We start from the raw sequence: 21,392 nt of genomic DNA, 5'->3' as shown, positions 1-21,392 counted from the left end.
AGAATTTGCTAAGGGATTCTTCATTAGCGATGTGTCCAACAAAATCAATGACATCAGATCTAACTTCATTTCACCCTTTCCGACTTAACCTACCACTCGTGAGTTAATAAAATCCGGAATAACTCATACATTCAAATGATTAGTCGAACCAAAAATAGAGAAATCCAAATAATGAAACATTCACCTAGATATATACATGAGAACTACTTATAAATTAAAAAAAAATCACATTATCGATTGGTAGCATCAAACTTGTAGTGTTTTGCCATACAACAAATTTTTAACTGTTCAATTACAACTCAAACAAATAATATGATCATCAAACTAACCAAACCTTCACATAACATCTTCCAAATGTTGTACAGCCTTCGTATGTTTCATTTAGTGAAAAAGCGAAACAGCCAATCGGCTCGAGCGAAAAGAAAAAAGATATTAAAAAATAGATTAAAAGAAATCAAATTCAAGATAGTTATCTGAATTCTTCTGGTAAGGGGCAGTTCCACTTCCAGCTACAGCTTTCTCACTGGTTGATGCTGCTGGACCTGAAATTCTCTCAAACTCCACGGGCCTCGGGATCTCGGGCGGGCTCGCACAACGAATCAAAGCCCAATTTACACCTTCAAAGAAAGGATGCTGCTTGATTTCCGTGGCTCCTCTTTTATATGCCAATCGGTGTTGGGGCTCCTTCACGAGCAAGCCTCGGATAAGATCCCGTGCTGAAAAGCTAACCCCCGGAGATTCTGGAAACCGCAGGGGCTGGCCCACAACATTGAAAAGTGTTTGTCGATTTCCTGATCCCTTGAAGGGCGTTTTGCCAAACAATAACTCGTACAGAAAGATACCAAAGGTCCACCAGTCCACTGCACTTCCGTGTCCTTCGCCTTTGATTATCTCGGGTGCTAAGTACTCGTGGGTCCCGACGAACGACATTGACCGCGCTCCAGTAGGCTCAGCAATAAGCTCTGGTAACGGGCTAACTTGGTTACCTATTTCATTTTTAGATTTCTTTTCTTTCTTGGACTTGCTGGAAAAGAGGCGGGGCCCGAAACATGATGTGGTAACAGCACAGGATGGTTGAATACAAGAGGGCTCGATGCATGCTGGCTGCACACAGTAAGCTGAATTCTTCCTTAACGGCTCCGATTCAAGAGATGCTGACTTGACAAGTGTCGGACTCACAGCACAGCGAAGAGAGAGATCGAAATCGGACAGCATTATATGTCCATCTTCTCGGACAAGCACATTTTCTGGCTTGAGATCACGGTAGACAATGCCAAGCATGTGGAGGTATTCCAGAGAAAGGAGCACTTCTGCTACATAGAACCTGCAATTTTAGGATACAACACAACACACAACACTTAGGGGTTGTTTGGTTGCTGGTTAGAGTTATGCAGGAATTGGTAATCCATGGATTATGCAAGTATGTTATGCAGAGTTTAGTAATTCCATTTTCAATTCCATTTTCTACCCTGCATAAAATAATACATAGATTCCCTCACAACTTATACATGTATCAGTTATGCAGAAAAGAAAATACATGACCAAACATTGTATTAGCAATGTTTTGTTTTATGCGGAAAAGAGAAAAAAACAACATACATTGTATAACTTCGTTCATGAGTTTGATAATTAAGCAAAGATAGAAAGCAGAAATGAAAATCCTGATAATTTCTGCCTGCTTCCTTCATTGGAGGTTTAGCACTGTAGCAACAGAAGGCTTATATTTATTCAACTTAAGAGAAAAATACACAAATATTCCTTATTTTTCATATATTCCTAAGACCTGCCACATCCCATTCAAATAATTTCAAAAAAACGTTTATGAAAACTCTTAACTTGAACTCTGTTCATATGGATAGTATGCAATTTCTTAGACCATCTCTTATCAGAACACACTATCTGTTATGATCCGAATCTGCACCAACGATGATGAGTAGGAAACACAAATTGTTTATTACCTGGAGAATTTCAAAGTTTTTCAGTAGATCTACAAGTAGGAAACAAACAGTTCTAAACACCAATGCTGTTTGGATGGGCAGAAATTTCTGATTCTAGCATTACTTCATTTTTTGGTTCAAATAAAAACAGTTTCAAACACATGAAGAAGCATGAACACTTGATGTTAGCATTCTGATTGATGTTTGTGCTATCCTTAGAAACTCTTTTTTTTTTTCTTTTTTCAATAAAGGTATAACTTTACTGAAGTATCCTTAGAAACTCTTACCTAATCTTAAGTTAAATACTTTTTTTTTCTCCTTTTCAAAGAAGACATCAACTTTACAGAGTTCAAAGGAATTAATCTTATATTTTGAAGTTAGTATTATTTTTATCAGCAATAGGAATAAGTTAACCATCAAATTCTAATGTCCATTAATAAGAACAATTTTTTTGGATACATTCCAATTGAAAGAATCATAACTTTAAGCAAACAAACTCAATTTTCGAGCAGAGAGATCCAAAGAAAAAGTAAATTATGTAGGCCCAGATAATTAAGATACTGTATAATGACATCAAGGGTGAGTTTGGAAGTTTCCAGCATCTTTTAATGCCAGAAACTTATATGAGGCGTATTAAAGCTAATTTCGGAATATGTATAACATTCTCTGTCAAATTTGGAGAAACATATAAATAGACGGGGACGAAGGGCCACACAAGTATTACTGAATTTCAGTGATTTAGTTCGACAGTAACAACTTCTTTCGGTGGTCCAAAAGATCATCTTTATCTATTTTCCCTTGTTTGGATTTCAACATTTTTTTTTCCTTTATCCAAGGGGAGGGGAAGGCAACACTTACCTCAGATCTGGTTATTTAAGTACTTCTTCCATCTTATATCAACTAGATGAATTTGACTTATGCAGACGTTGAAAATACAAGTTGTATGGGTTACTATAAGCGTTATCTATGGATCTTATAAGAGTTCGTTAGATATATCAAATTAATAGCCGAACAGCCAGAAGGTTTTTAAGATGTCATATACAATTGAAACTAATATTTTTGATAAAGTAAATATTTCCATTACAACTATTAACTTCACCAAATAAAAATTTCCCACTACATTTAAAGAGGTCAATGATTTGCAAATGACTAAAAGAAAAGCAGGTCAGCAAAATGAGTCGTAGTGAGCAAAGAAACAGCTTCATATAGGTCCAACACAGGAGACGAATATAAACCAGTTCAAACATCCACTTGATTAATTTAAAACACAAGCAAATGATACCCATCGGAAAAAGAAAATCTAGGCAAATGATCCCCAAAGTAACTCGAGTACACTCATTTTAAGAATTTAATATATAGGATCTATACCACTGACCAACGAATGATATTAGAAAGGTTAATGGCTCTTTTAGTCCCCAGTTATAGGTAAATTCTAATCTTAGTCCTTGTGATATCAGATTAAGCACATTTCAAAAAGTGCACTTTTGCCATTTGCTTATGAAAATTCACAAATTCTCAGAATTATTAACCATTTCGCCGTTTAATTACCTATGTGTTATATTAAACTTGTATTATTACTCCATGTTTGAGGGTAATAGACTTATAAAAATAGTCTAAATATAATGTGTTTCCTACATAAAAGGATCAAAAGCACACATTTTAATTAAATGAAGGCTAAATGTGTTGAGTCATATATCGCGAGGACCAAAATCAGATACACATAACCAAGGGACCAAAAGTGTTATTCAGCTTTTTGAACTAACAGATACCTAGATGAGGTTAACGTGCAATGAAAATGTCCAGAAGTAAATGATATAACTGGTTAGTACATGCAGTCCAACCGATTTAGGGACTTGAAAGAACTTGTACAGAAATCAGGTTTGCTTCAATTCAATATCTTGTCAACAGAGTAGATAACCTGACGAAGATAGAAACCCCAAGAAAATGATATGCCATTTAAGGACATTTATATCCCTTGACTGCTATAAGTATATCAGTCGAGTTGGATCAATTATGTCTGCAGCTATAACAAAACCTGTCTGGACCTAGGAGTCGCAAACGGTTGGGTCGGATAGGGTATGGGTGGATTGAAAACTGGCTTAAAAACGGATAAAATATCCGACCCACCCATACTTAACACAGATAAAAAATGGGTTCACCGACGGATAATATGGATATTATCCATCATTTCACGAATAGTCAGGTGAGAGCATAAGTTAAAAGCCAAAATAAGGTTAGACTTTGAGAAAGCAAGAACTCATGAAAAATAACAAGCAGACAAATGAGAACTGATAATATGGATATCCAATCCATATTTGATCCATTCTTAAAAAGTCAGATGTCTAATGGGTCGGATTAGATGGTTACTTGTTTTTTATTTTTACCATTTTGCCAGCCCTATCTGGACCTAACAGTTAAAGCTATAGCCAATCTTGTAATTTATGGAAATAATACTCCAGACCTGAAAGCAACAAAAGATGCAACTTTTCCTAAAAGAAAGAAGAGCATACTTCACTGCTTGTTCAGAAAAGTGCTTCCCTGGTTGTCTTTGTCTGAGTGTATGCAGGTCTCCTCCTGGGCAGAACTCCATCACTAAACACGAAAACTTTTCCGTTTCAAAATGGCTATATAACGTTGGAAGAAACGGATGGTCCAAGGACTGCAATATCTCTCTTTCTGTCTGAGCACGAAGCAATTTCTTACGACTAGCTAACGACGCCTTGTCCATAACTTTCATTGCAAAATAACACTTTGTTCCACACAACTCGGATAGATACACACTTCCAATATCACCACTTCCCAACTTCTTCAGCAACCGGAAGTGCCTCAAATCCAACGCCCCGTCTTTAGTTCGGATAGCTTGGATGGCTTCCCATCTCGAGTCGTTAGCTTTATGAGGTTTGTTTACACTGCTGCTCAAGCTGCTGGAAGTACTCTCCTCACTTACATCAGTTCCCGTGCTACCCCTGCAGATGCTGTTCTTACCACTCTCGAGAAAATCCGCTCGATCACTAATTTTGGCACTTCCGCTTGTTTTCGCAATACTGCTAGCCCCGTCACTAACTTTGGCTGATGCTGATGCTGAGCTCTCCTTCATAGAACTCTTCCTTTCCTGATCAGCTATGGCTTGTGGGCCCTTTGCGTCGGTAGCCATAGAACTGAATTTATCAGCAAGTGAGTTGGGAGATCCCTTAGGCTGATTGCTCTGTGACTTTTGGCTGACTGTTGGTTCTACCATAATCTGTTTCGATACAACTTCTCGTTCTTTAGAAGTTGCGATCTCTAATTTGTTACTTTTCGAAGCTTGGGAAGGCGAAGACCTGCGAGAACTCTGTTCCGCTGTCTGATTTCCACTCTTGGCAGAAGGTGCTGAGGCCATTGAGACGAATATTGATACCTAAATTATGTGTGCTGACCAAACCCATTACTCGGACTCCGAGTTCAAGTCATTAACCCCCTTGTTATTAGAAAAAGATATTAACATCAGCAGCTCCATCAACCACAGAAAGTTCCTAAATTGAAACAATAAGAAGAAGAATTAACTTAAATATCAGCCCATCAAACTGCTTAAACTAAAAATAGCCGGCACATGTATAAAATATGTGTAGTTCATATATAACATATGTATAACCGTGTTTCAACAGTTTATAATCTATATATACTGGCTAGGAAAAATAAAAACAGTAAATTCAGCCGGCTATTTGTGTAAAAATCCCCAGCAAGAAAACCATAAAAACACAGTCCACAGCACATCACAGCAAAAAGTTCCTAAATTGAAGCAATAGAACTATAAAATGACAACCCATGGCACTATTTCAAGAGATAAATAAAGAGACAACTTGAAATCATTAAACAAGGCCAAAAATGGAAAGAAAAAAAGATCTGAAACGAGTAGTAAAAGGAGAAACACACAAAGTCAAAATCAACATTCATTTAGTAGGCTATCCAACAACAATAAGCAGCAAACAACAGATCATTATTACTAGTACACAATTAAAGGTCAAAAACACCTAATGTCTAGAACATTTTACCTCAAAAAAATGACCAATTTTTGAGAAAGCAAAATCAAAATGCAGACATTAAAGAGCACTCAAAGAGTCATCAAGAACCACATAGAAGAAGATAAGAACAACCCCACATAATAAATGAAAAAAAAAAAAAACAGAAGAAGGGTCAATGAAAGCACACAGATCCTGTGTAAAAGACCCACCTTTCTTTTCTTTCTTTCCAGAAAACCCTACAAAAGAAAATTGTTAAACCCCACAAAGACTCATATGCTAAAAAACAAAGAGAAAAAAACCCAACAAGCAAAAAACTGGACCAGTTAAAAAGTGCAAAGAGAAAAAAAAAAAAAAAAAAAGCAGCCTTAAAAATAGTACCTGAAGTCATAAAGATGAGAACTTTGAGGGGTTTTTGGTTCAGCAATGGATGGAAAAAAAGCAATCTTTATACTGTATAGAAAAAGAAAAGATAAAATGAGAGTGGGACCTGTATATGAAAATTGTGAGGAGAGAAAAAGCTTTGAGTGAAGAAAGGGAGGAGTTTGGGTCGGTGACTCTTGGCAATTGGGGCTAAGGGTGTGTTTGGTAACGAAAAATAATTTTTCAATTTTTTTGTGTTTGGATGGTCGATTTTCTAACGGGGCGCACCTACAGCTTACCAGACCCTAGATAGAGATATATGGAGGTCGAGAGTTTGGCAGAAGGTTAGAAGGTAATCGAGATGTCTAGTTGTCCTTATAGTATTGTTATTATTACTCTTATCATATTATCTTATTTTTTATTTTATTTTATTTTATTATGACTTATTGTTTATTTTGCTTCAGTGAGCGTATTATTTGTTGTTGCTATTGTTCTCTTCTCTTTTATTTTTAATATGACTTCTTCACTACTGTATTTCTTTTCATATTTATTTTTGATATGCTTTACCTGAGCCGAAAGTCTATCGGAAACAGCCTCTCTACCTAAACAAACATAGGGGTAAGGCTGCATACACACCACCCTTCTCAGATCCCACGTACGGAATTACACTGAGTATGTTGTTATTGGTTGATCAATTTTTATTGGGAAACAAATTCATCAACAATAAGAAAAACGACTTCTTTAATGGAAATAGGGAAAACAAATTCTATAAATGATATTTCAAGTTCACTGTTTCTGTTCCATCCTCCCAACCCCCAACCCTTGACCATCCCACCACTGCCAACCCCGAGCTCCCACTCCCCACCACATCCCACCCTATAATATTTTGCTAGATCACATATAAATGTTCTTGAGATTTTTTTTTTTTCATACTTACCGAATAATAGAAAATAATAAGAAATTCATTAGCTTCCCAAAAAAAACATTTAACAAAACACAATTTTGATGGAAAACATCTTCATTCGTACCAAACACATCCTAAGTCAAATACCAAACTGGTAAGAGTCCCTATTAACAAATTGAGAAGGAAAGAGAACATGGGGGGTCAAAGCTAAAGTAAAGCTTTTCACGTTCAATTATTTCATTGTATTTTGTCCCAAACACAAGTGTCTGAATCAACATATGGGCCACCACCCCTCTCCAACCTGTCTCTCATGCTTTCTTTTATTATGTTATGCCAAATAAAAAGCACCAAAATTAGAGATCATGAATCTCCACAAAACACTAGTAATAAAAAAAGAGTTGTTAGTACTAATTTTCTCATCTTTCCCCATATCAATCAACTACACATAAGGGTTAATTCAGTGGTATGCCATCTAATATTGTGGTTGAAAGTTCAACTCAAGTTGAATGCGAGTTAAAATCAATCTTAAGTATGATTTTTAGTTTATGAATTTTGACTCGCAATTTTTTTTTTACTTATTGCGTTTTGGATATATCATTTATATATATATTTGATGAATTTTTTAACAAATACAAAATTTGAGTCAAAGTTACTGAATTCTGCCAAACTGCTTGATTAGAAATAATGTGAAATTACTGTCAAATACACCATAATCTCTGCAAATCACTATACCAATTAGGTAACAATTTTCGCAGACGGGAGGAACTGCATACTTTCATGTTCAGAGTGTTATTCTAATGAATAGATCGACCTATCAGGTAAAGCTTTCTTGAAGAGGCAGCTATGATCCCTTTTCGTGACCACCCTTTATTTATTTAGATGTTGAGGCAAAGCAAGCCTAAAAAGATCTAGATTAGTTCAAGAAAACAGTATATGTTTTTAGAGCCCGTTTGGATTGGCTTATAAGTTGTTTATAAGCTGTTTTCAGTTTTTTTGAGTGTTTGACTGACCAGCTTAAAGTCATTTTGTGCTTAAAATAAGCTTAAAAAAATAATTGGGTTCATTTGACTTAGCTTATCTAAAGCAGCTTATAAGCTGAAAACAGCTTATAAACCAAAATAAATAAATTAGACTACCCAACTTATTTTTTTTAACTTATAAGCTGATTGCAATTTATAAGCATAAGCCCATCCAAACAGGCTCTTAGTTTGACCTCTTGGCCATGACTATAAGTACACTATAATGTTCAGTAGCCACACCTTATTGTGATTCCTAGGCTTGGGAAATGGTGGCTTTCACAGAGTTGTTAGCAGTCAAATCAATAAGGTAATGGTACATGGTCCAAATTAGGTGCAAAAATCAAGAACTAAGATCTAATTTAGGTAGCAATTTATAAGTGAAAATGAATTGTTTTGTGGATCATAGCAATTGTATTTATTAGGCCACCTCACACCAGTCTGGATTCGGATCTAAAGAGAACAAACAAGTAAATATTTGTATAAAATTAGGAAAGTGAAAAAAAGGGTCACGGACTTGCACTTTAATTGCATGTGAAGGAGAAAAATGTCAAAAATTTCCTTTCTTCCAATTTTTTTTTTAAAACAATTATGGTATATTTAATTATTGAATCTGGACAATGATCTATACAACTAAAGAATATACACCAAATATGTTGAATACTTAAAAAAAAAAGCAAAAAAAGAAAAAGAAGAACATAAAAGGAGTTGCACATTTGAAATTATAAGTAGTCAAGAGCAAGGCAGGTCCAACATTTTGATTTAATGGGTTTAATCTTTTAAGTTTTTACTATTGAGGCCATTGCATATTTGGATTTATTGATTTCACAATATCCGATTGATTAAAGTTTTAGTAATTTTTACTAATATCTTCTATATACTTCATATGGAAAACCCTGAGTTTATATGAACCCATTAATTATATTGTCCATCCAGCACTGGTCGGGAGGTAGATGTTTACTCCGTATGATTAAGCAATTAAAAGTTAATATTAAGGGGTGATAAAAACTTTAAAAGATAAATAATATGAATAGAAAAGAGTACGATTATTTGAGAATATAGTTAGTACCTCAATTTGAGGTACTCCACAAACATATAAGGGACATGACATGATTTGGTCAAATTGGTCTGACCTTTGCCTTTCAAGCCGTTGTTTATTTCAGCAATTGCATAGTCAATTGAAGGATGAAAAATTCATTATTTAACATTACAAACAACTAGACATTGTTGACCACAACTATGTTTTGCAACAAAAGGAGCATTCATGTTCTTTTTCAATAATTGACCAAATATTTCTAAATAAGAAAACCTGCAAGATTTTAGTGAGGCTCAAATGAACTAATGAGTTTCCATATACTGTAGTATACAAAAGGTTCTTACAAGAACAAAAGCCATCTTTAAAACAATTAAACCTATTCCTATCACAAACAACTGTTTCTCACTTGACAGTTTCTGATATTACTTTCAGTCTTAACAAACGCGAAGATTCTTCATTATTCTGATTGTCTCTCCTGGTTTGCTGTTCATCGAACCAAAAACAATGGACAATTCTATCCAGCATAGGATGCATCTACGAAGTGCTACCCTAAAGAGATATGAACGGAAGTTGTTCTAGGCTATCAGTGATATCACCTTCCAGTTTCGACCTGATACCAGTACTGCAAACAACAAACAAATTGAGAAAATGTGTGAAAGAGATGGCTCGAGATGATACATATGCTGCAAACAAGCAAGTTTGTGAGAAAATGTGCAAAGCAGAGATGGATTCAAAAACTGTTCCATGTTCTAACTGAATAAATGTAAGAAAATATGTAAATCAGAGATGGATTCAAAAGCTGTTCCGATCCATGTTCTAAGGGGTCTTTTTATTTGCTGGTTAGAGATAGATATTAGTAATGCAGTGTTTAGTTGTACATGTGTTACTAAGTCATGTATTAGTTATTCCATTTTGCATAAAATTATACATAAATTGATTCATAACTTATACATATAGTTATGTGGGATTGTAAACGGATAACAAAACACCGTAGTTCGTGGGACACGGTACTCCTGATTTTACTACATGAATAATTCACTTCCTAACCAGAACAAATGATCCCTAAATGAATACAGATACCACTGCTATAGTGAAGAAATGATTGGTTGCCTCAACTTTTCTGTGCATGAGTAAAGCTCTTTTAAGATTTCACTTTGAAAATAAGTCTTAAATGTTATGTGTTTTCCGGAACCATTCACATTTCCATAAGAATTTATCAGACTCATGCAAAGATACCAAGGTTTTGCTTAATCAGAGCCACCACAATGTCTAGGAATGTCATATATCCTTGCTAAGAAGATTGATAAGGCACTGTTACCCCCTGAATTTTGGCCAAAGTTGTTACGACACACCTTACCTTTTCAAGGGTCCTATTACCTCCTGAACTTTTTTAAAACAGAATAATTACCACCCTAAGCGCTGATGTGGCAATGAGAGTTTATTTCACTCTCTTTATCAGAGTGAGAAGCATAAAATCTGACAAGTGTCATTTTTAATTGGGTACATTAATTACACCTAATCAATTATCATTAAAGCTTAAATTTTTTTTCTAAACTGCTTTTTTTTAAATGTGGAAAACTGATTATTTTTTCTATACATGAAAAAAAGTCTAGTTTTCCAAATTTAGTTTTAAAAAAATGGGTTTTCCCCATTTAAAAATAATAATTAATTTTTCCAAATTTTTATAAAAAAACAGTTTTTTCATATTTTGACAAGAAAAAACACTTTTCCATTTTTTTTTTAAAAAATATACATTTTTTTTGAAAAATAAAAGTGTCCTAAAAAAATGAAATCATGAAAATCTATATTTTTTAAGACATTAAAAAAAACCAATTTTCCATATTTAAAAAGAATCCATTTTTTCCATATTTTTAAAAAAATCTATGTTTTCAGAATTGTTTTTTTTTTTTTTAAAAAAAGTTTTAAAAAATCAAATTTTCAGATTTTTTTTTTAGATATCCATTTTTATTTTTCTTAAAAGAAAATTCAGTTTTCCAATTTTTTGAAAAATTGCCACGTAAGCGAAAAGAATTAAAAAATAGAAAACAAATAAATATACATATGACAAGGAGAGTGTATGTCACTCTCCAATAAGAGCATAGATATCCAGTTTTAGGGTGACAATTATTCTCTTTTTAAAAAAGTTCAGGAGGGTAATAGGACTCCTGAAAAGATAAGTTGGGTCATAGCAACTGCGGCCAAAGTTAGGGGTAATAGTGTCTTATCCCAAATTTATGCAACGAAGAAAGATCTACGCATGGTGCTCATTGACTAGGAGAAATCATATAGAGTATCAAGAAAGGTACTAGAAAAGAAAGAAATTCACACTAAATATCTAAATATCATAAAAGACATGTACGAAGGAGTTGTCACAGGCACGGACAATAGCAAAAGATACAAATTAGTTTCCATAACTGTAGGTTTACACCAGGGTTGACATTTAGTCCATACGTGTTTACCTTAGATATGGATGAGATAACCGATACAATACAAGATGAGATCCCGTGGTGTGTGCTATTTGCTTACGATATTGGTCTAATTGACGAAATTAGTTTAGTATCAACACTATAAATGTCCCCTTTGAAGAGTTAAAGAACTTCAACCAATAATTAAAACAAGCAAATGAAAAGGAAATGGTGAAAACCTTCAAACTTTTAAAGCTGATAAACATCAGGAAGGCGTAGACCAACACTTGCAGCAGATTTGCCCAGCACTTTTGTCATCTCATTTGATCTATCCACTGCAATGTTGTAAGAAAATAACAAGTCCTGTAAAAATGAAGTGTAATATGCAATTAATATCACAATTCAAGAATAAAGAACATAAGAGCCAAAGAATCATGATGGCGGAGAGAGTTGACCACACAAAAATGCTAAAGTAGAGAAAGGAAGACTTTCCAATTTCCATGACTCCATTTAAAGTTTTTCAACTTATGGTCAAGTAATAAGGATAAGACTGCCGTTTATAAATAAGGCTTATCAGAAAAAAATCTTTAGTAATATGAACGAATATATAACATTAATAATGACACAATAACAAAACCTTAATCTAACCAATTGGTATCGCCTCTATGTATCCCTTTTTATCCTTAACATAATCCACAATGATTCCAAGAAATTGTACGTCTACCAAGAATTTTCCTCCATATTATTTTATGTCTACCTCTTTTCTTTTTAGCACCTTCAATTATCATAGTGTCCCACCACATACATTTCAACATCAGACATTTTAGTGAGCTGTAATCTTGTAGGTGCATTGGACCTTAAAGGCTAAACATTCAATCCACATAACATTATTGGTCTCTCACTAGCTTCTGAAAAAACTTTCAATTCACTCGGCTATACGCCTTAACTAAGTAAATTAAAACATTATAAGCTGACTAGAGATTTCATAAATACATAGACTTCTGATGTCCAAATTTATCTAATACTTTTAAAAAAGCCTCTCAAACTAAGTTTTAATTAATTTTTAACAATCATTTTCATATATTATTCCGTTACTAACACTATAATAAAGCGTTATTATTAACTTTGTAAAGTTAGACCTCTCTATAACAGTCATCCTCTGTAACAAAATTTCACTATAACAGTTAGTTTTCTGTGGAACCGTTACAACATTTCGTTATAGCAACCAAAAACTATCTAGAAAAAGAGTTAGAATAAGCAAATTGTACTAAATAGTCTTAGTACATATAGATAATGGATTCAATAACGTCCAATGTAGGAAAATATCACCTCCGTCGGATTAGTACACTTAAGTGCATCTAATATAAACACTCTCAAAATTAGTACACTTAAGTAGAGTTGGGACAAGAGAAGGAAACAAACTTTATGAAAAGCCCAAAGGTGCAAATATATCCTTAACTTTGCGATTTATAGCAGATATACCCTCATTATAAAAATAGTGTATATATACCCCTGTCATTACAAAATGGTGCAAATATACCCTTTTCGCTGACGGGATTTAAAAAAAAATATTTAGGTTATTTTTTAATTAAAAAAATGCCACGTGACTTTAAAAAAAAGTCTACCCATTTTTTTTGAGTATACATACTTTTCTAAAGCCACATAGTAATTTTTTTCTGGTGGGTCGGGTCTGGTTCGTTTAAAAAATAAGTAAATTTATTTTTTTAAAGTTACAGAGATATTTTTTTAAACGAACCAGACCCGACAGACCAGAAAAAAATTACCATGTGGCTTTATAAAAATATGTCTACTAAAAAAAAAAAAATAGGTAGACTTGTTTTTAAAGTCACGTGACATTTTTTTTAATTAAAAATAACCTAAACAATTTTTACAAAAAATTCCCTCAGTGAAAAGGATATAATTGCACCATTTTATAACGACAGGGGTATATTTGCACCATTTTGTAACGGCAGAGCTATATATACACTACTTTTGTAACGAGGGGTATATATGCTTCAAATCTCAACGGATATATTTGCACCTTTACCCTTATGAAAATGCCATTGTTGCTGAATTTACAGAAATGACCTTGGTCTATCCCCTTCAAAAAGGAAAAGGAATATGAAGGCCCAATCGACAAAACGTAGGTTTTTACTATTTTATTTTTACATAGCCTGCAATATCCTCGCAAAAAATTGAAACAAATGGACGTTGGTGTTACTCGACAGGAAAAAAATCGCATCTGGGAACTGCACAAGAAGGTACCTTCCATCTAAGAAACCTTTTAATTTTTTTCAGTTTTCATTTTGCGTGAAGTTGTTTGCTGAATGATATATTACGCTTTGTTTTCCAGTAGAATTTTGGGTTATTTGAAAAAACATCATGATGGTTGATGCTATTGCAGCCTAACAAGAAGAGGAAACGATCATTACTGAGGAAACATAGAGAGGAGAAGGAGGGGGATGCAAATAATACTAGTAATGAGTCTAACAAGCTATCTGCTGATGTTATAAGCTCTATTTTTATAAGATGTTAAAGTGTGCATCAAAGTCATGGAATGACTATATCACCGGTCCTTTCTTTGTTCATTCTCACCTGCAACATTCAACGGAAAGTGCCCAACTTCTTTTTCTGAAACCCAAGTTAACAAGGCGCAGGCGTAGACATGGAAGGAAAGGGAGAAAGCAATGAGTTATACGCCGTCACTCTACCTGAATTCATTATCTCCCGTTCCGGTATGATTGTTTAGTTTGCCTTTCATCGGGTCATGATCGCTTTTATTTGTGCAATCCTGTCATGCAACAATTGCCCAAGTGTTTTTTTTTTTTTTTGGTAACACCGTAAATATTACCATTGATTAAACAAAAAAACCAGAATTACAACCTATACCTAAAATCACCCCCACTTGGCAGTGATTTAAAGCCTCCAACAGACCCAGCAACTAGTTACACAATATTCTATGCATAATCCCGCTACATCTATGTAGCTTCTTATACAAGTAGGGTAAAGTTAATCTATCAACTATTTCCTTCTTTATCTGTATTACCACTCCCGCTGTATGTACATGTGAACCGTCAAAGATTTTTCTATTCCGAGCCATCCAAGTATGGTATATCATGGCCCCCCAAACAGCAGCAACAACTTCCTTCTGCATTTGCTTCCAATGCTTCCTTTTTATATTGGTAAAAATCTGCTTAACAGTACCTTGATGCAAATGAATGCCCACCCATTGTAACAGAATCCCCCTAATAGTTTTGAACCACACACACTCCGCAAACAAGTGTTGAGAAGTCTCCAAAGTTGCAGAATTACACAAGCCGCAGGTTAAATCATCCACCGGAATGTGCAACTTTAGCAATCTATCTTTTGTGAGCAATCTTCCTTTAACTGCCAACCACATAATAAACCTATGTTTAGGTTGTGCAACACTGCTCCAAATCAGTTCAGCAGCATCCATTTTCCTTGCCCAAGTGTTCACCTACTGATTTATATGTATTTGGCAATTTCGGGTTTGGATATCTTCATTCAAAAAAGGAATACAAAGTGGTGCAGTTTTCCTATTGTATTATGCCCCTTAAGCTTTTTCAGCTAAGATGTGAGGTGTTTACGCGCCGGTTTGTGACAGATCGCCTCCCTGTCATCCGTCCAGTCGAGGGGTGCTAGTGAATGAATGTTTGTATTGGCTGGGTAAACCGAAAGTTACAGGCTGTCCTGATCGAATTTTATCATTCGAGTTTGAAAATGAAAAGTTTCTAACTATATCTTACCCGTCTTCCTTAGGGACTCTTGACTACATGAGTGTGATGGATTTGAAAGGGATGCTTTGCGTGCCAAACTTGGATCACTTTTACCAGAGTTCAATTCTAGACCTGTGGATACTTAAGGATAAAACAAGTTCCATTTGGGTGAAGAAGTATAGCATAAATTTGGTCAATTATGCGTCCAAGTTTTTGTTGCCTATCTTCAAGACATGGAATGAAGTACTAATATTTATGTATTCGGATAAGGTGGTCTTCTATGACCTAAAACGACAATGCGTTAGAGAATCGCGATTTGGTTTTGGAATTCCCCAAAGCCCCTACATTTTTTATCTTGGTTTTGGAATTTACCGGAAAAGCTTGTTTTCATTAGGAAGCACATAGGTCCTTCCCTTTTATTTATGTTACAGGACAAACTATTCTTAATTCCTAATGTTAGGAGATATTGCTTCCCTATCTTATTGCATATGAAGCATCATTGGTGAATCGAAAAATGAAATGATGATTTAGATCTCATTATTTGCAATTAGTTGGGAAATATTGGTGGATTCAGTTCCATAGTTAAAACTCCCTTTTTCATTCTCATACCTTCTTGTATTCAGTTTCAAAATATGATGTAGACTGTTTATTTTCCGCTTGTCTATGTCAAAGCAGGGCTGGCATTTTTCTATTTTGGCTGGTGATTCAGTGTTGAATCAAAGGCAATAACCCTCTATATTTTTCGTTATCCAAATACCTTTTCTGTTAAAGGTCCTGGGATTGACAGTTTTTTTTCTTTTGGGCAGTTATTCCCCCTAATAAGGATAAGACTGCCGGTTATACATGAGGCTTATCAGAAAAAAAATCTTTAGTTGAACGAACATACAACATTAATAATGACACAATAACAATACCTTAATCTAACCAATTGGTATCGCCTCTATGTATCCCCTTTTATCCTTAACATAATCCACATTGATTCCAAGAAATTGTACGTCTACCAAGAATTTTCCTCCATATTATTTTAGGTCTAACTCTTTCCTTTTTAGCACCTTCAATTATCATAGTGTCACACCACATACGTCTCAACATCTACATTTTCGTGAGCTCTAATCTTGTAGGTGCATTGGGCCTTAAAGGCTAAACATTCAATCCACATAACATTATTGCTCTCTCACTACCTTCTGAAAAAACTTACAATTCGCTCGGCTATACGCCTTAACTAAGTAAATTAAAACATTATAAGCCGACTAGAGATTTCATATATACATAGACTTCTGATCCAAATTTATCTAATACTTTTAAAAAGCCTCTTAAACTAAGTTTTAATTAATTTTTAACAATTGTTTTCATGTATTATTCCATTACTAACACTATAATAAAGCGCTATTATTAACTTTGTACAGTCAGACCCAGTGGCGAAGCCACATGCAACCAAGGGGTGTCACCGACACCCCTTCGCTGGAAGATTACACTATGTAAATACGTAAAAATAATTTTTTATGTATGTATACTATGTGTTGAATCCCCTTAATTTCATCGTATCTTTACCTTTTTATAATTTGACACCCCTTAGTGAAAATTCTAGTTCCGCCACTGATCAGACCTCTCTATAACAGTCATCCTCTGTAACAAAATTTCACTATAACAGTTGGAACCGATATATTATATGTTCTCTATTACAACAATTCGTTATAGCAGCCAAAAACTATGTAGACAAATGACATTGTCATAGAGACGTTTGACAGTATATTTCTTCCATTACTAACACTATAATAAAGAGTTGTGATTAACTTTGTACCGTCAGACCTCTCTATAACAGTCATCCTCTATAACAAAATTTCACTATAATAGCCATGTCTTTTGTGGAACAGCTCTTACATGTTACGTTATATTATATGTTCTCTATAGTAACATTTCGCTATAGCAGCCAAAAAATATACAACGAACAAAGAGACCATGCAACAAAAATTGAGGACAAATAGAGAGATGAATGTACCTTATGATGATGGATGTTGTTGAGAAGATAAGTATAATTTTGAGCAAACTTAATTCTTTGCGGAGTAAAAGAAGAGTCTTTTGGATATTCAAGATTTATGTTCTTCACTGGTGAAATCAGTGAAATGAACCTTACTATGTTCTTCCTTCCCTATATGTTTTTTCAGTGCTTTAAGTAGATTCCTATACACCATTAGTGTAGCTCTTAGACCTTCACAAGACCTCATTTCTGCAAAATACCATCAAAATTAGGAATTTGAACAGTATTGTAAAAAATCAAAACTTTGGAAATCCAATATTGGGCCACAAAGAAAGAAGAAGAGATGAAATCATTTAATCTTTTCTAATGACAGAAATGGTCACTTATGTTTGAGGGTAGGTTCAAAATATAGTTCCTTAAGTATGCACTTACAGTTTTGGTCCTTTAAATTTGTCAAAAACTAACACTTTTAATTTTAGTCAAATATTTATCAAACTCTGTCAGTTAGATTTGATCGGAAATATGAAAAACATTAGGGGTCTCATATTTAGAGTACAATTTTTGCAGTTTTTTCTATTTTTATTTATTTCTGGAGTTTAGTGAAGTTTTTTGAGGTATAATTTTAGCTTCTTCTTTTATAAAAAAAAAAAATCTTTTTAGTATCTATTGTAGTTTTTTGTATTGCATATTTTAGGATTTGAAGGAACTTTTTTTGTATATTGGTTAAATATTTATTTGAATTGTTATGTCAAATCTAACAAATAGAATTCAGTAAATTACGGAGATCAATAGTATTAACTTTTGACAAACGTAAAGGACCAAAACTGTTCATTGCATACTTAAGGGGACCATTTTGAACCTACCCTCAAACATAGGGGACCATTTTTGTCATTTTCTCTATCGACATATCCCAAAATTAAACACGCTACAGTAAAAACAAAATGCTAAATTGTAGACTGGTCCTTATAATTAGGAAATTGATGCAATGTGACCCTTCCATTATCATCCATCTCAAATGAGCTCTTATCCTTGCCTATTGTCTTGGGATTTATATGTTGCATTTCTTTATGAATATTCGATGTCTTAACTTATTTATAGATCTTCCCAGTTTCTTTCTAATGCTTGAACTTCTTGATTAAGAGCACTAGCGTGTAATCTCTTAACTATTGGCAAGTTATGATTATATTGTATCTTCTTTTGTTAATTTTAAAAAAAAAAGACGTTGCTGATAAATTCTGAAATGATGTTTTTTTAATCCTTGTCTGGTCAATAAAAATGAGTGACAAGAATCAAGCATCAACAAATTACATTTCAACCAAGCCCCCATTATCTCTCGAGTTTCAAACCGTGCGACAGCTGACCCTTAAGGATTTCTCAATTATCGAAAACAAACACATTTTGATACATTTACACACTGATATAGTCATAGCTCAGGTCAAGAAGGAAGTTTTAGAAAGATTAGACCTTTCTTAGGATGTCCAAGAGAGCTCATGGTTGCAATACTTTGATACAAAAACTGATTTGTAGTTAGTTTTCTTTCTGTTGGAGGCCTATCACTTCTAAGCACTCTTCCTTGAAGGTGGCTTGGGGGTGTAGGTTATGGTAATTTTACAGTAGTTACCTGAAAAAAAAAAAAAAACCACATGTTGACCTTGTATTGGAATTTTTATTGCTTTCATTTGAATCAAGAAGCATATATTGCAGTAAACAAAGGTCTCCAAGTGCAAGATTTTGCTACCAATAGTCCTTACAAGAACAAAGGCCATCTTTGAAACAATGAAACCTATTCCTATCGCGCACAACTATCTCTCGCTCGACAATTCCTGATATTACTTTGAAAGCAGCATGACAGTCTTCACAAACGCGAAGATTCTTCATTATTCTGATTGTCTCTCCTGATTTTGTGTTCATCAAACCGAAAACAAGGGCCAATTTCTCACTATGGCGATACAAATATTTTTCTTTCTCACTCTCTTCCATGTCTAGTAGAACCACTGAAGTATTCGGTACATATCCTTTTAACCTCATTTGTTCTAACAGTTTGTCCAATCTTTTAAAGATCTCTTCAGCCTGAGGATGGTTATCATCTCCGGCCACAAATTCATGTGTTCCTCCTGCTATAGTTATTGTACTCCAACCTGGAGTTTTCTTTACTCCTCGATCTTTCATTAACTTCCTCACCCTTGCTGCATCTTCCCAACGCTTAGCTTCTGCATAAATATTTGACATAATAATGTAATATCCGTCGTTAAGAGGGTCTAATATACCTAACTGCCTCATAGCTTCCTCAGCCATTTCCACATTTTTTTGAATTTTACATCCACCAAGAAAAGAACCCCATATGACACCATTCGACTTTATAGGCATGCTAGTGATGAGCTCATATGCGTCTTGAAGAAGTCCTGCACGACTTAAAAGATCAACCATGCAACCATAATGCTCGATTTGGGGTGAAATTTTATAGTCTCTACTCATGCTAGCAAAAAATTCTCGCCCCTCATTGATCAACCCCATATGGCTACAAGCGTGCAAGATTCCAAGAAACGTGACCTCATTAGGTCTCATTCCCGTTTTGATCATCTCGTTAAAGAGTTGTAATGCTTCACCCGCCTGTCCATGCATAGCTAAACCCTGAATCATGGCTGACCACGATACAATTGTTCGTTCCTTCATTTCTTCAAACACAGATTTTGCAGCCTCTAAGCATCCACACTTAATGTACATGTCAATTAACGTGTTACAAACGTGAACGTTTCTTCTAAACCCGCTCTCATTCGAATACTCATGAATCCTTCTACCCAATTCAAGTGTACCCAAATCAGCACAAGCTGCAAGAACAGCCACTACAGTAACCTCATTCGCCCTCAACCCTGTTTCTTCCATTTCTATAAATAGCCTAATAGCCTCTTTAGCCTTCCCACAATGAACAAAACCGGTAATCATAGCAGTCCAAGACCTTAAATTTCTCTCCTGCATTCGCGAAAACAATTCAAACGCCCCATCAACATCACCCTTTTTCGCTAACTGCGTAATCATTACATTCCACGACACGATATCTCTTTGTGGCATTTTATCAAACAGTTGGAAGGCATCATCCATTGCTCCACAACTACCATACAAATGTATCAATGCATTAAGTAAAACTAAATTTGATTGAAACCCAAGTTTCTCTACATACCCATGAACAATTTTCCCATAATAAATATCTAGTAAATGCACACAAGCTTTAAGAACAAAAGAGCAAGTAAAACTATCAGGTATTACATTGTAACTACACATTTGATGAAACAAGAAAATTGCATCAATTACATTATTACCCTCAGCAAGATTTCTTAAACAAGTGTTCCATAAGGGTATTTCTGGTTGGTTTATATGTTTGAAGATTTGTTGGGCTAAAGGGAAGTTTGGTGTGAGGGCACATATGGAAGCGACACGTGGCAGTGGGAGAAGTGTTAGAGGTTTATTGGTTTTAATGAGAATGGTAATAGCTTGTTTGAGTTCTAATGGTGAGTTGAAATGGTAGATAAGGTTAGTGTTTGGGATTTGTGATGTGGCTGTTTGAACACTGTTGAGTTTTGGAGGAAAATGATTGTTAAGTGGAGATGCTAAGCAAATGGAATGTAGCATTTTGCTTTAGATTCAATTTTAGCTGCTATCTACTTATATTTGGTGCTTTCTTGAGTCTGTATGTGTTGAGCATTTATGAGTTTTGAGTCCCGGAAAAAATCAAGAAATATTATATGATTTCTTTTTATTTGTTCAATTTTTGGCGGACAAAGTTGAGAGATAGCATTAGCAGGTACTTATAGAATTAGTCAATATTTATACAAGCTGATATGAAAATCACAACTATAAACACATGAAACAAAAAAAGCCCAAGAAAATGACTAGATGTTGTTAGCATAAATGCCAACTCTCAAAGTTCAAACATGAAACTTCGAGTTGACTCTCGGGAAAAACCAAGAAACATTCGTTGATTTTTTTTTTTTTTTTTCAAGCTTTGACATCACAATTATAA

At 34.5% G+C, this 21,392-nt stretch overlaps 2 protein-coding genes and 2 long non-coding RNA genes across 7 annotated transcripts; 1 reads left to right on the top strand and 3 right to left on the bottom strand.

The window, feature by feature from the left end:
* Positions 1-237: 237 nt before the first annotated feature.
* On the bottom strand, positions 238-6,593 carry LOC132619104 (serine/threonine-protein kinase D6PKL2-like). Of its 3 annotated transcripts, XM_060334069.1 has the most exons (4): positions 6,317-6,593; positions 6,148-6,174; positions 4,448-5,449; positions 238-1,324 (listed from the first exon to the last, which is right to left on the bottom strand). In XM_060334069.1, exons 3-4 carry the CDS (start codon positions 5,314-5,316, stop codon positions 445-447), a joined length of 1,749 nt encoding a protein of 582 aa, XP_060190052.1. In that variant the 5' UTR covers positions 5,317-5,449; positions 6,148-6,174; positions 6,317-6,593; the 3' UTR covers positions 238-444. The 3 variants fall into 3 exon arrangements, with proteins under 3 accessions (XP_060190052.1, XP_060190051.1, XP_060190053.1); XM_060334068.1 differs by lacking the exon at positions 6,148-6,174; XM_060334070.1 differs by lacking the exons at positions 6,148-6,174; positions 6,317-6,593 and adding an exon at positions 5,969-6,106.
* Positions 6,594-9,552: 2,959 nt separating this feature from the next.
* On the bottom strand, positions 9,553-12,290 carry LOC132617316 (uncharacterized). The gene is made up of 2 exons (XR_009573711.1): positions 11,899-12,290; positions 9,553-9,876 (listed from the first exon to the last, which is right to left on the bottom strand). It is a non-coding gene; the product is annotated as an uncharacterized LOC132617316 (long non-coding RNA).
* Positions 12,291-13,794: 1,504 nt separating this feature from the next.
* On the top strand, positions 13,795-16,050 carry LOC132617448 (uncharacterized). Of its 2 annotated transcripts, none has more exons than XR_009573736.1 (2): positions 13,795-13,920; positions 14,013-16,050. It is a non-coding gene; the product is annotated as an uncharacterized LOC132617448 (long non-coding RNA). The 2 variants fall into 2 exon arrangements; XR_009573735.1 differs by having other exon boundaries at positions 13,813-13,920; positions 14,064-16,050.
* Positions 16,051-19,020: 2,970 nt separating this feature from the next.
* On the bottom strand, positions 19,021-21,187 carry LOC132620393 (pentatricopeptide repeat-containing protein At4g21065-like). Its single transcript, XM_060335052.1, has one exon. It carries the CDS (start codon positions 20,999-21,001, stop codon positions 19,109-19,111), a length of 1,893 nt encoding a protein of 630 aa, XP_060191035.1. The 5' UTR covers positions 21,002-21,187; the 3' UTR covers positions 19,021-19,108.
* Between the last annotated feature and the right edge of the window lie 205 nt (positions 21,188-21,392).

This window comes from Lycium barbarum, chromosome 11 (genome assembly GCF_019175385.1).
Source record: "Lycium barbarum isolate Lr01 chromosome 11, ASM1917538v2, whole genome shotgun sequence".
Taxonomy (NCBI): Eukaryota; Viridiplantae; Streptophyta; class Magnoliopsida; order Solanales; family Solanaceae; genus Lycium; species Lycium barbarum.
Note: the sequence above shows the minus strand (reverse complement) of the source record. Positions and strands in the feature narration are given on the sequence as shown.

Bases quoted from the DNA above. Each gene is read 5' to 3' on its own strand.
- LOC132619104 (XM_060334069.1), bottom strand. From the start codon at position 5,316: ATGGCCTCAGCACCTTCTGCCAAGAGTGGAAATCAGACAGCGGAACAG. The intron at 1,325-4,447 runs GTATGCTCTTCT...CTAAAATTGCAG, and splicing joins TTTTCTGAACAAGCAGTGAA to GTTCTATGTAGCAGAAGTGC.
- LOC132620393 (XM_060335052.1), bottom strand. From the start codon at position 21,001: ATGCTACATTCCATTTGCTTAGCATCTCCACTTAACAATCATTTTCCT.